This window comes from Hypanus sabinus, chromosome 3 (assembly GCF_030144855.1).
Source record: "Hypanus sabinus isolate sHypSab1 chromosome 3, sHypSab1.hap1, whole genome shotgun sequence".
NCBI lineage: Eukaryota > Metazoa > Chordata > Chondrichthyes > Myliobatiformes > Dasyatidae > Hypanus > Hypanus sabinus.
The window spans coordinates 147,439,761-147,454,808 of record NC_082708.1 but is presented as its reverse complement, the minus strand read 5'-3'; the positions used below and the strand labels follow the sequence as shown (position 1 = coordinate 147,454,808).

At 38.8% G+C, this 15,048-nt stretch overlaps 1 protein-coding gene across 7 annotated transcripts in view; it reads right to left on the bottom strand.

Annotated features, from left to right (window-relative positions):
- psd3l (pleckstrin and Sec7 domain containing 3, like) overlaps positions 1–15,048 on the bottom strand; it is a 476,452-nt gene that overhangs the window by 330,835 nt on the left and 130,569 nt on the right. For 6 of the 7 annotated variants that reach the window (XM_059965343.1, XM_059965341.1, XM_059965347.1 and 3 more), the window contains one exon: positions 2,691–2,802. In XM_059965343.1, coding sequence (XP_059821326.1) covers positions 2,691–2,802 — 112 coding nt within the window. Of the gene's footprint in view, positions 1–2,690; positions 2,803–12,659; positions 12,679–15,048 lie in introns of those variants that run through there. The other variant, XM_059965346.1, reaches the window with a different exon arrangement.

Below are 15,048 nucleotides of genomic sequence, written 5' to 3'. Positions count from 1 at the left end.
TCCACATCTCTGTTCTAAATGGCCTACCCCTTATTCATAAACTGTGGCCTCTAGTTCTGGACTCACCCATCAGTGGGAACGTGCTTCCTGCCTCCAGTGTGTCCAATCAACAGCAAACACAATCAAGGACCCCGCTCCCACTATTCCACTGAAAAGATAGAAAAGCTTGAGAACATATACCACCAGGCTGAAGGTAAAATTGTATCCCCCTGTCATAAGGCTCTTGAAAGACCCCATAACATGAAAAGATAACTTCTTGATCTCACAATCTACCCCCAACATGACCTTGTTAATTCAACTTTCTCTGCAACTGTAAAATTTTAATTTGAATTCTGTTTTGTCTTCCTTTTGAACTCGGGTATCTCAATGTATTTATGTATGAAATTATCTATCTGGATGGCACACAAACACATATATCTCATATATGTGGCAATTATAAACCAACTCTCCATTAACAATTTATGTCATCAGCAACAAGCTTGAACAGCACAAATAACACCCTTGCTCCCAAAGCCAGAAACCACAACATTAGTCAAACCACATCCAGAAACTTTCAACCAATCACAAAGCCCTGACTTGTTTGGACCTGACATATCAACTCCCTTTCCCTCACCACAGATGCTGCTTGACCTGAGTCCATCAACTATGGTTTCATTCTTTAGGTACCTGGATCAATGCACTAAATGTAAAATGTAAATCTCACATTTTTGTGGAGTATCCTCATTCAGCAAGTGTAACTACGAGCTTCTAGTTGCCTGTCACTTTACCTCTCCGACCCATTCCCACTCTGGTCTTGCACTCTTATATTGTGTCAGTAAAGCCCAGTTCATGCTCTAAGAACATCATATTTCAGCTGACTAATTTAGCTTTCAGAAATCAATACTGAGTTCAGAATTTTAGATAACTTCTGCAACTGTTAACCACTGATACTTTTTTTCATCTAAAACCAGTATCTCACTGACCTCACACTTTGCACTTTCCTTCACATTGCATTTTGACTGCAACATGATACTTCTTTTACCTTTAAAATTTGTCCAATTCTGGTAAAAGGTCATCAATCTGAAATACTAATTCTCTCCAGATGCTACCAAACCTGGTGAGTATTATTGGCAGTTTTGTTTGTCATGTAACACAATATTTTGCTTCTCTTCAATATTGCTCAATTGGACATTTTAACATGCCCAATTTAACTATTGCTTATATTTTCTCTGGGATAAATCAAAAGCAAGATGTCATAAGCATTAACCTGGAAAAATGACCAATCATGTGAAACTCTAATCACACTTAAACAAACTTTCCCATTTGTATCCTGACTGCTAACATCGTGGCCTGCTATGTCAATTCCAATGCATAGAAATGCGAGAGGCTGCAGAGAGGAGTGGACACAGCTTGGTCCATCACAGGCACAGCACTTCCCACCAGACAGGGCATCGACAGTAGCCGTTGTCTCAAAAAAGCAACATATACCATCAAAAATCATCACAACCTGGGCCATTGCCTCCTCTCAGTGCAAACATCAGACAGGAGACCAGAATTCTTACGCTACAAGTTCCAGAACAGATACTTACATACAGCCATCAGGGTCTAGAACCAGCCTGCATAACCCGAATAGCAACAGAACACTGACTACCTGTTGCAGTGTCATACACTCTGTGTGTTTTATTTTGTGTGAATATCTAATTTTTTACACAGATGTTGCTGTCTTGTATAACTTACGTATAATTTATATTCCGTATGTTGTTTGTACCTATGTGTCTGTGATGCTTTTGCAATCCAGTTTTCCATTTTATCTGTAGCTCACAGTACTTGTGCACATGACAATAAATTTGACTTCACCTGACATATCTGCAAATAAAATGCAATAGCATCACCTATCAGGTTACACCTGTCATCTAATCTACTGAGTAAAAAAATGTGATACAAACTTGAAGTTATGAAAAAACATAATTCTACTTATGCTGCTAAGAAGTGTTCAACTGGGGATTGCACTCAGCTCAGGTTTCCAGCACTCTTCCCAAATCCCAATTACTATATAGTTTATTAATTTTTCCCTGTTTTGCTTGACATCTTTCACAGAGAACACGTCAAGTTTTGCTCACCCACTCATTTTATAATACAAAATTTGATCTGCTCAGTGCCATGTCTCCATTTAGATTGAATTGCTGAATGAGTGATTAAATTGATACAAAGAAAACTCAACTATATTTTAAAAGTTACCATTCAGAGTGACGTAGCTCTGAGTAAACAGAGCATGGGGCTCAGTTCAACTCACTGAACGTCAGCACTTTCTGCCGTTGAAGTCAGTGTGGAGAAATGTTGCTTCTGAGTTGCATGGGAGCACCATCTTGTTCATTCCCCTCAACATTCTAAGATGAGCATTTAATGATAATTTATTCATCACACTGATTCAAAATCCAAGTCAGAATCATTGACCTCTCTCCAGAATAACACTGAGGTGACAGGCATCTTTTATTTTCACTTGAAGTGTCCCAAGAAGGTGACTCATCATCACTACCATCTCAAATGCAGTAAGAGAGTACCTATAACTTCCATAACACAAAAATAAATAATTTTTTAAATTTTGTTTCAACTTATCATGACAAACAAGGTCCAGGGACTGGGTATGAGTTCTCAGAGCATACAGTGAAATAATCCAAACAAACTTTTTGCCATTCCTAATCGTATCTTACCCCTTTCCAAAGATTCGTCTTCTCCCGGCGTGCCAAACAAAAATTGGTATTTAGCCTTTGCAACACTCTGTGCGTGTGGAGAAGTCTTGTTGATCCAGACAAAAGTCTCAGTCTGAGGAGGAAGACGAAAGCAAGTAATTAGAAAAGCATAAAAATAATGTATTTGGTTAAGCACTTTTCATGATCTCAGAAAAGCCCAAGGTCTTGGACTGCCAGTGATTCTTATTAAAATATGATCATTGTGGTAATGTAGAAATGATACAGAAATTATCTGTAAAAAAGCTGCACATACTTTCGAAATCTCAGTTGTTACCAAACACAAGCCTGTGGGTATTCCTTAACAGATAAACAGTCATTCCCAACTATTTAAAAAGAATGCATATGCACACCCACACACATAAATGGAGACATACATAGTAAATAAGTATTTTTATAAGCAAATAAGTATTTTTAGCATATATACATAACTGTGCAGGTACAGAGAGACATGCATAAAGCACATGTACACAAAGACAAACATACCTACACACCAGTAAACAAAATCAAAACACAAACATACAGGAATACAAAAAGCCACATAAGCTATTAAGCAGACACACATACTATGGATTCATGCACAGATACACTTACACAAGCAAGATATATCCACAGTCATACACTTGCACACGCACAAAGGTAAACAGAGATATACATAAGCAAACAAGTACTTACACACATGGATGCAAACACAACCAAATACCAATAATTTCAGGCACATCTTAAGTTTCTTTTCTAATGTATTGTGAAGAGCTGGGTGCAACTACTTTGATTACAGATGTCCCCCACTTTACAAAGGGATTGTGTTCCTAGAAAATTGTCCATACCACAATTTTCCACAAAATGAAATACTGTCATCCCAGGAAACACAAGATATTTATGTTTTCTCACATAAATTCAATGAGAGTGAATTTTATTCCATTTCTCAAATTGCTGCACAATGATTGGTGAATTCTTTAAAAACTGAACTCTATTACCTTAATTGCCGTATTTGGAGAGGTTTCTGTGTTAAGTAGCCACAGGATACAATTCCCAAAGGATGTTGAACAGAGCCTCTCTCTCATTTCTTTCTACTGTCTTTTAACAGTAGAACCCTGACTCCAAAGCAAGTTGCCAGCCCCCTTCACCCACCAATTCAGAAAAGGAAAAAAAAATCATTGCCACATCTACAAAGTTCTGCCAAGTCCCAAGGACTTACTCAGAAAAGTGGAAACATTTTGTGATCTTCCTCAGGGATTTTGCTCACATTAATGCTGATTCACTTTTTTTTTTACATATAATTTGGCATTTAAACCTTTATGCATGCATATACATAGGGAACTATTTGAAATGTGAAATTGGACTTCCTTGCATCTGTTCAGTGACAGTAAATAAACAATAGTTTTGGTTTTCAAAATGGTTTCTCCAAACTCTGTCAAAAATTGGCTGCATGCACTGCAAAGGAGCTGGGGCAAATACAGCACGATTTATCCTGGTACAGTCCATTTGGGGATCAACACCACTTGTAAGTTGCCTTCCATGCCACACACCACCCTGACTTGGAAACATATCATCATTGCTGGATCAAAATCCTGGAGCTCCTTCCAACAGCACCGTACCCATACCCACACCTCAAGCACAGACGCGGTTCAAGAAGGTAGCTCTCCACCACCTTCTCAAGAGTAACTAGGGATGGGCAATTAAACAGTGGCTCAGCCTGCAAAGCCCATATCCCTTGAACAAATACACTGGTAGTGGCTACCGATCGTTGTAAACATAGCTCCGAGGTCAGTAGGCAGAGACAAATCTTGCTAACCAGAAGCAAAACCAAATTTGACACACTTCTCCCACATTCGGAGATGAGTTTGCTTGGTCTCAAATCATAAGTATAACCATCTGGGAGAAATATCTAAAGGTGGTGTGCATTAGCACGCCACATGATTTACTGCTTTGAAGAGATGCAGAGAGTAACTTAGGCTGTAAAATTAAGATGGTTGTCTCACATTCAAAGGGTCATTTCTGCAAAGGAAGTAATCCTCATATTACCCTTGCCAGTTTAAAATAATACCACATTTCAACTTAAAGCCACAAAGTCATCTGGATCTTATTTTTTTGTCTGTTGCAAGTGGATCACAGTTACTTCATGTGATTGCTTTGTTTTGAGAATGAAAGTTTTTTCACACAGTCAAGTTTATCACAATGATTGATTGGCTGATGCAACAACCAACACAATGTGAATGATAACTGGCTGGATCATGCTGGCTACAGCTGGCATTCCCAAAGAGAACCACCAGCAATCAGTCCATGTCCGAAACAAATCCCAGACTTTTCAAAGAGCAACTACAAGTCCAGGACTTAATTCACATCACTTCCTTTGTCACCACACTCCATGGCTGGAGTCAATCTGAAATCCAGAGATGAAAACTTGTTTACTGTAACTAGCAGATTCCCCAGCATTGTAATGAGGAATCCTTCCCTCCTATCCTCTGTATAATAAATCAGGGCATACAAATGGAGAGCCCATTCATTTTTTTTACCCTACAGTATCAGAAATGGAAACTGATTCTTTAAAATATTGTTTGAAGTGATTTTATACTTTCTTTATTTCAGTTTTTAGAACAGTAAATTATTTAGAAGCTCTTAGATCTGAAAAGAGACAGTTCAGTCATTGCTTCGCCATCTCATGACAGCTGTCAGTTCATTGCAGGAAGTAGGGACTCAGTCACAGAGCATCTGGGGCTTGGGACTTCACCATGCTTTTTCAGACACGTGCAGGATCAGGAGGCTAGTACATGATATTGGACAGAACTTCAGAGTGGAGGATGACACGATTCCATTCCAGTTCTGTGGGCTCCAGTTGGGAGATATAACCAACAGAGACATGCGGAAAGAGCATCCAGGCAAAGGGGCCAGACACTGTGCAAGTGACATTGTTGTGAGTCACCAGTGGACTTCACTTTGGGAGTCATCATCAGATTATTATAACTAGGAACATAAGCAATATGTTGGCCTTTGAGGATTTAGCAAACAAGTAAAGACATCTTGCTCCAATTATATACAGCCTCAATGCAACCACATTGGAGCATACTTTGGTTTCAGTAAAAGGACAAATATACTTGCGATAGAGAGAACGCAACAAGGGTTCAGCAAAGTAATTCCTAAGACAGGAAAAAATATCCCTGAGGAAATATTAAGCAGACCCAGACCTGTACACTCTTGAATTCATAAGAATGAGGAATGATCTCACAGAAATATAGAAAATTCTTACAGTGAGTGACAGGGTAGATGGAGAGTCATTCTTTTCCCTGTCTGGCGATGGTCATTCAGGACAGAGAAGAAAATACTTCACACAGTTGTTGGAGTTGGACTGTGAAGACTTCGTTATTGTGTACACCCAAATATATTTTTAGCTATTAAATGAATATATAGGGTCTCAGCTGGAAAATAGCACCCTTCCATGATCTTATTGAACGATAGGCACTAGGAGTCAAAAAGCTACTCTTGCTCCCATTTTTTCTGTTCTTATGAACATACAAAATACTGTAGTTGGGCTTTCCTTGGGAAGTGCTTGTTGACTCTTTTACTTAATTTTTGTTAAACATTAAAATACAAATAAGTACAGTGACTCCAGTTAATTGGGACACATCAGGACCAGTACATTTTGGCCCAATTAAGTGGCTGCTGAAGTTTCATGGAAATGGTTAAAAAAGGTATATAAAAAAGACAAACTACCATTGAACTAAGTAACCAATTACATATTGAAGTTAAAGACAGAACATATTAGAACACTACCAATTCCACTGCAATAATAAAAAACCGTGTATTGATTCCTAACAATTATTGATGGACGAATTCATTGTGTTAGAATGATTTTAGAGTTTAGGTCATTTACATTTAGCAAGTGGCTTTGGCTAACAGTCTTCTGCCTTTGAATATGTATTGTGGATTTTAATTGAAGTACAGGTCTGAACAATGGGTTCCTAAAAGCTGTGAACCCCAGTCCAGATGATGCTGGTGTCTGTGGTATGGATGCGAATCAGGAGGAGTGAGGTTTGTACCTAGCTTCAAAAGAAAGCATTGTCTATATTTAGCACATAAATATCCAGCCCCAGGTTGGGCCAGCAGACCTTTCCACTGAAAGCATCTCCTAATGATGCCTGCTGTACCTTGTTTTGTTGAATAAAGCAGCAGCTTTGTATCTACCAGTAATTTTCTCCAGCGATTTCATTCACGCAACAACACAATGTATGCTGCCATGTTCTTTTGATTGACTATAAATAAACCAAATCAGTGCAGATACCTAGTGCAGATAATGGACTGCTTTCAAATAATGCTTTCAATTATTACATCCTCCACATCTTCATTTTCATTGTAACATTCCAGATAATAGTCAATACCTTCAAACTCTTTGCAGTTCCTAACTTGTTAAAGTAGTGAAATCATTTCATTTTCACTCCTGGCTGTTTCTGGCATCTCCAAACCCGAACACTTGAAATCGCAGTAAGAAAAGCACTTATCTATTATCTTACTGCTTACATCTCTCCACAATCAGTGGCAAAAATCATTGCATTTTAAACACAAGCAGAGACACCTGACACTATTTAAAAACTGTTCACGCGTAGCCTCAGTGACACAAGTGCACACAACTAACACTAGTTAGAAACTGTTTGGTAGCAATCTCCTATCCTAATTCAGTGGCATAGGTGTCCCAAATAAGTGAATGGATTCCTGGCTATTTTCTTGGTTAGTTTTTGTTCTTTAAGAGTTGTCTCAAATAAGCAGTTGCCCAGAAATACTGATAGCCCAATTAACCAGAATCCATCGTATTCCTTTGCAGAGCATGTAATATATAGTAATATCCTGTATGCCACAGGGTTCTAGATTTCCAAACTGCAATTTACAACTTAAGGGCCAAATGCTAGAAAAGGAAAATTCATAGTATTAGCTCCATTGCCAAAGGAATATTATGGTAATTAACTGTACAAAGTAAAAGGTAATTGGCAAATTTAAAGAGAATTGTGAAATAATTATTTTATGTAGTATGTTGTTGAGAACCGGACAATATTTCATAGTTTCTAGATGTGACTTTAATGAGGAAGGTCTTTCAAAGAGCTTAAAGGCACATTAAACCCAATGACTTTCTGTTCTCTGTGATTTAAACTAGAAATTTGGCTAGTTCAATAACGACTTTGGCCAGAATTAGACGAACTTAATTGAGCAGTAGTAGATACTCAAAACATTTTCCCTGCAAATGAGTGAACTCAGCACGGGTGCCCATTCAGGGATGCTATCTAGTTTTGCCTATTGGAAAATCTGTGTGTGAACATGCTGTTTGATGACGAAATCAGATTACATACTGTACACGCAATTGATCCTGATGTCACGCCCATGCTGATAGTTCGTTGACTATGGTGTGGAATATGCAACTGAAAGAACGTGTATTCAAACCTTCCCCCGGGGCGAGTTATGTCTTGAAAATGATTTCAACATATTTTGTAATTTATGGGCTGGTGCCAGATAAATATGAACTCTCCAAATGGCATAAAAACTCAAATGATTCATTTAAAGAAATCTACTGCTCCTAGTCTGGGCTCAGAAGCCTGCCTTTGGTCTCAGAGTCCTGTGGGACTGATCCACCTCGGCCTCTGGAAAGATGGTGACTGAACTTCCACATCAGTCTTCGATTTCCTCTCATTCCTATTGATTTCAATGTGCCCATAATTTATCCAGACTCAGTTTTAAATATGCTTGTCAACTGACATCACGGTCCAAACGATTCAGGATTGTTTTGCTAATTTTGCTCTACAAATGTTCAACTCTTATTGTGAAACCATCTTCTGTTCTAGATTCCCAGCCACAGAAAAAAAAGTCATGCTCTCCTCACCATACTTAACCATTCAAAATGTTTCTATTTCCTATTTGTCTAAATTCTAGAGAATTTGGGGCTATTCAATCAATCATTCCTCCTGGTAGAACATCCATATCCTAAGACTCAACTGAGTGAATCTACTCTATAAATATCGAAGTACTTTATTCCTTTGAGAAGATTAATCTCTCATCCAATACTTCTGATGTGGTTTAACAAGATCCCATACATTGATTGTCTAGCACCATCAGGAAGGGGCCAGTATTGAATGTTCATCCCTAATTTACCCCTGAGGTTAGTGGTTTACCATTTCAGAGGGCAGTTCAGAGTCTGAGATCCCATAGGAGCCAGATTAGGAGGAAAACAGACATCATTCCCAGAAAATCGTTTGTGAATCAAATGGAACAGCAAGATTTTCTGATTCTTATCCCCCATTCCTTCAGATATCTGCTAATTTCCTCCCTCTCCTGCAAGCTAACTTTTGTGACTTGTGTTAAATTCCTCAGATCCCACTGAAAATCCACCTTTACTAGTCTCTTACCAATTAAAAATTTTCTTCTGTACCATTCTCCAAATTCCCAATTTCATACTCCCACCCCCACTGCCATCTGCCACATACTTGCCCAATCACAACTGGTCTCTATTCCTTTGAAGTCTCTGCTTTCTCCACAGCTTACTTTTCCACCTAGCTTTGTATTGCCAGTAAGCTTGCATACAACCCACTCAGTTCCATCCACTTTGTCACTAACATATATTGCTGATAGTCGAGATCGACACACTGCTTCAAGTAGTATACTGTACTTGTTTTCAGATTACAGAAAGAATGTAAAAGCCTTGGCAATCCAGCAGAATGCTGCTGCAGTAGAGAATATAAACTATAAGAAAATGTTGGTCAGACTTTCTTTGGAGTGTTGGAGCCCGAGGGGAGTCCTGATGGAAGTTCAAAAAACTGACAGAGATATAGATAAGGTAGACAGTCAGTCTTATCGTTTTTGGTGTGAGAATGTTAAATACAAGAGCACAAGCCTTTAAGGTGAGAGGTGGAAGGGTAGGGTAGCTTAAAGGAGATGCGCAAGACATTTTTTGTTTTTGCGCAAGAGGCGTAAGTGCATGGAACATGCTGCTGGAAAGGTGGTGGAAGCAGATACACTGCAATGTTTATGAAGCAGCACAAGCTGAATGTACCATTCCTAAACTAATCCATTTACTTCCTCTGATCGTTAACCACTCTCAACCCACCTTAACATAATATCCCCTAATTATTTCCAACCCCTGACTGCATGTAACAAGCTGACCCTTCTATCAAATCACTATCTCAAATGGCATAAGCTCCCATAGCGTGATGTTGATCAGGCACAAGCAATTAAGACTGCCATAGTGGCCAGTAAACAATATAAACAAAAGAAAGGCTTTCAGGGCCGAGCATTAGAAGTCCATCAGCACTTTTCTGAGGAAGGAAGTGGGAAGAGAGGAAGAAATATTACCTCTCAGAGTCATTCAGAATCACCTCACAATAGTAATAACTTTCTAATAGCTATATTCACGATAATGAAAGAGAACTTGGCAGCATTTCATGAATGAATTTGACCATATTTTGCCTCCACCCACTTACTGGCCAAACACAGGAGAGTGATTCAGAAAGTAGAACATTAATTTCTGTGTATGGGCTTGGCTGTTGCCATGCACTTTAAATACAAAAGAATAAGCATATACGTTGACTCAAAGCCAAAAGGCAAAATAGTTGGTAAATATCAGCCAACATCAAAGGGAAAAATTGTTCAGCTGTATTCTCTTCCAATACAGAAACATATATACATGGACCAACTTTTTTTTCAAACATGAAATGCTTTGTTTATCCAGTTAATCTGGCACTTTACAGAGAGCAAAAAAAGATAGGGGAGAAAATGAAACCGAGGGACTACTTTGGCTCTTTGCTAACTACCCAGACAATTCCAATTAACAGAATCAATCTAGGAACCAAGCATGGAGTCTCTGATCTACCTGTCTCAAGGAAATTAAGTACTGTGGAAGCTTCCATTCATGGGCTGAATGAGATGCAGGGACAATTACAAATACAAGAATCCTTCATCAGTTTCATTTGGAAATAGTGAACAGTGATCTCCTGACCTATTCCTGTCAGGCAGTAACTGAGATCCAGGTTTCTTGAGCCTCCTCAGCCAAACACCAAATAATCATTTTAGTATAGTACCACTGGGATGAAGATGTTATTATAATATAAACATACAAAGAACATGGACTGTGCTTTAGTTCACAGCGCCCTGTTTAATCATAAAATGAAAACTTTCATTTCAAAGTAAACTTAAGTATGTAAATGTTATGATGCTATTTTGAGATTCATTTTCTTGCAGATATTTACATGAAAAGGAAATATAATAGAAATTATGAAAATCTGTAACTAAACAAAGACTGACAATCAATGTGCAAAAGAAGACAAACTATGCAAATATAAAATTATACTGAGAACATGAGTTGCAAGGAGTCCTTGGAAGTGAATCTAGATCACAGAATCAATTCAGTGTAGTGGTAGTTGAGGTTGCCCAGGGAATTCAGAGAATTGCACTATCATATGTCTCTGCTCTTGTGTAGTTTTACTAGAGTGGGCCAACCTGAGCTTCTGAAGACAAATAGTGGTGTGGTATCATTCCCACAGTGAAACCAATCATGCACAAAATAACCAATACAAGAACTAACCAGATCCAAATTCTCTGTGAAATCAGGACCAGGAGTAGACTATTTAGCTCAATGGGTCTTTTTCTCTATTCTCAACTGAACTATAACCTACATCAAACTCTGTTCCATGACATCACTCATATGATTATCAAAATTCTATCAAACCCAGATTTAACATTGACCTTCTATTAACAACCATTTGTGGAAAAGAGATTTGCTTTGATGATTAAAATATTTGCTAACTTCCCTTTTCAAAGATCTAGTTTATAAAATCTTCTCTCCATCAACTGTATCAGATTCCTTTCAAACACTAAAACTACAGTCAAATGAACCCAAATTCTAGAGAATTTAGTTATGTTCTTCACAATTTAACTCTTTGTCACTCTCATAAATCAATGCAGTGCTCCTTTCAACATTAGTATTTTCTTCCTCCTGCTCACAGTTACACTGCTTTTGTGCAGTCCAACCAAAAGCCTTTTCACTCTATTATAACACTTGTACACTTACATTCTAGTCCACTACATAAACAGACACCACAGCCTGTAATTATTCATGACATTATAATGATTTGTACACATTAACCCATTAATGCCCCTTTGGAATTCCAGTACTAACTTTTCATTATTGGAAGATCAAGGGTTAATTCCTCATGGAGTCGGGCAATCATCCCAGAACCTCCAGAAACCAAAACTTGTTTCCTTCAACCAGAAGCAATTTTGCAGTAGTTTTGAAATCATGTATTTTCTTTGAATGCTTTCGCTTATCAGCTATAAAATTAAGGGAATGGAAAACTTCATAAAGATGTCTGGACAAGAGTTGAAGGCATGCAGGTGATATAACTGATGAAAACTACATTTTGAATCAATGGTCATAGGGTGTACAACATGAAAACTGTCCCTGCAGCCCAGCTTATACATACTAACCAAGGCATCCATCTAAGCTAGTCCCATCCATCCACAATATCTCTCACGATCTTTCCTACCCACAATACCGACCAAGTGTCTTTCAAATGTTGTTACTGAAGCTGCCTCACCACTTCCTCCTGCATCTTGTCAATGTATGCACCACATTCTCAGTGAAGAAGGTGCCCCCCAGATCCCTTTTAACTATTTCACCTCTTGCTTTAAACCTAACTTCTGCAGTGTTTGAATCCTTTGTCATCAAAGAATAGGCATGTGCTGCACCACATTTACCAAGAAAATAACAATGTTACAATACTGAAATTGGTGTTATCTTTCTCACACATTTCATAATTTCACATCCCAAGGGCAAAATTACAACTAGAGACAGCCACAAAAGACATCTACCCCTTTAAAATTTTCCAACCCATCAACCACAATATCACGGAATTTTACAGAAGAGATAACTTAGCTTAGTGAAATAAATATTCAATCAACCTTGCTCTTTTTCCCTTCTTCAATAATAAATCCATTTGTTTTTGAAAGTTTCCAGGTATTGCTTCTACTACTTTTTCAGACACCATGCCCCATCTTAGTTCAGACTTGCTGAATAATCTTTATTACTGCTATTTTCCATTTTGCCATGTAGCTGGCATCTGTATTATTTGATTACTGCCCTTTCTGGCAGAGTAAAGCAGTTACGCACTAGTTTTCAAGACTAAATGTTTAAATATTTTCTGCATGGTACTTTATCCTGCTCTGGAAGGTCTTTTGCTTTTACTATGGTCACTAAGGGAACTGGTCTCCATAGACACATCTACATGAGTAACCCAGATCTCTTACTTCAGTACAGAGTACTTCCATGTGATGCCAGCTGGATCAGTGTCTGAGCCTTGTTAACACAATCAAGCATGACTGAGATCAGAAGATTTCCTTCACAACGAGAAAAAACATCCAACAAGAAAGTGGCCATTTATTCACACTAGTCTTGAAGGTCTTCCTTTGCAAAAGTGCAACTTTCAAAAGGCCGAGGTGAACGTGTTTGGACTTTGTGTGACTATGCACAGAATTTTAGAAGCCAGACACTTGCAGAATCAGAATCAGGTTCATTGTCACCGACATAAGTCACGATTTGTTTTTGTTTTGTGGGAGTAGTACAGTGAATGCATAGCAAAATTACTATTAGTTACCACATAAAAAATATATTATGCAATAGAGGAACAGTGGTGTTCATGAGCCATTCAGCAACCTGATGGCAGAGGGGAAGAAACTGTTCCTAAAATGTTGAATGTGAGACATCAGATTCCAATACCTCCTCCCTGATGAAAGTAATGAGAAGAGATCCTCAATGAAGGATGCCAGTAGTGGTACGGTGGCGACACCACTCAACCAGCCAATCTACTTCGCTCCTGTACACTTCCTCACCACCATCTGAGTTTCTACCAACAGCACTGGTTTCATTGGTGAATTTAAAGATGGCATTAGAGATCCACCTAGCCACATAGTCTGGTTTCATTGGTGAATTTAAAGATGGCATTAGAGATCCACCTAGCCACATAGTCTGGTTTCATTGGTGAATTTAAAGATGGCATTTGAGATCCACCTAGCCACATAGTCTGGTTTCATTGGTGAATTTAAAGATGGCATTTGAGATCCACCTAGCCACATAGTCTGGTTTCACTGGTGAATTTAAAGATGGCACTTGAGATCCACCTAGCCACATAGTCATGATTATAGAGGGAGTTAAACAACAGGCTAAGCATGAATCCTCAAAGTGCATCTGTGTTGATTGTCAGCAAAGAGGACATGTTCTCATCAATCTATACTGACTGTAGTCTCTCAAGGAAGTCAAGAATTCAGTTGCAGAAGTGAGGCAAAGAGGCTCAGGATTCAAAGCTTGTTGATTTAGTACTAAGGGGATGATAGTGTTGAACACCAAGCTGGACTCACTACACAGCAGCCTGATATAGCTATTGCTGCCATCCAGGTGGTCCAAAAGCCCAGAAGAGACCTGGCGTGATTGCACCTGCTGTGAAGGTAGTCAAATTGCACTGAGTCCAGAATTATGAATTAATTCTAGTCAACCTCTGAAAGAACTTCATCACAGTAGATGCAAGTGCTACCAGATGGCAGTATTTGAGATAGCTCATCCTGCTCTTCTTGGGCACAGGCATGATTGACACCCTTTTAAAGCGGATGGGAACCACTAGATGCAATGGTTGAAGATGTCCTTGTAGCCACTCAGCACAGATTTTCAGCCACAGGGGCCTGACACCTTGACGGGGTTCACCCTTTTGTAGGATGCTCTGACATTGGCCTCTGAGACAGAGATCACAGGGTCACCAGATACTGTGGGTATTCTCCATTTCAGAGCATGTATAAAAGGCATTGAGCTCATCAGAGATAGAAGCATCATTGCCAGCTATGCTGTCAGGTTTCACTCTGTGGGAACATGATATTCCATTAGTTCAACTTCCCCGCATTTTCCTCAACGTTAGATATGTCAAGAGTGCATGCATCCAAGGTGAGAGGGAGAAAGCTTAAAGGAGATATGGGGAGCAATGTTTTTTTTTATTTCAAAGCAGTGTCAGGATTTTGGAACAGAAGCAGGGGAGTGATGGAAACAAATACGATAGTGAGTATTTAAAAGACTGTTAGATACAGTACCACACAAAAGACTTAAGCACTCATATGCAGCTAGGATGCCTTAGACTTTTTACCAGTACAGGAGTAACTTTATGTGTTGCACTATACTGCTGCCATTAAAAAAAATAAATTTCATGACATGCGTGAGTGATGATAAACCTGATTCTAATATGGGACTTTATTGTGGACTGAGAGTGGGAAGGAGGCAGGGAGAGGGGAATCATGGTTGGGAAAAGGAGAA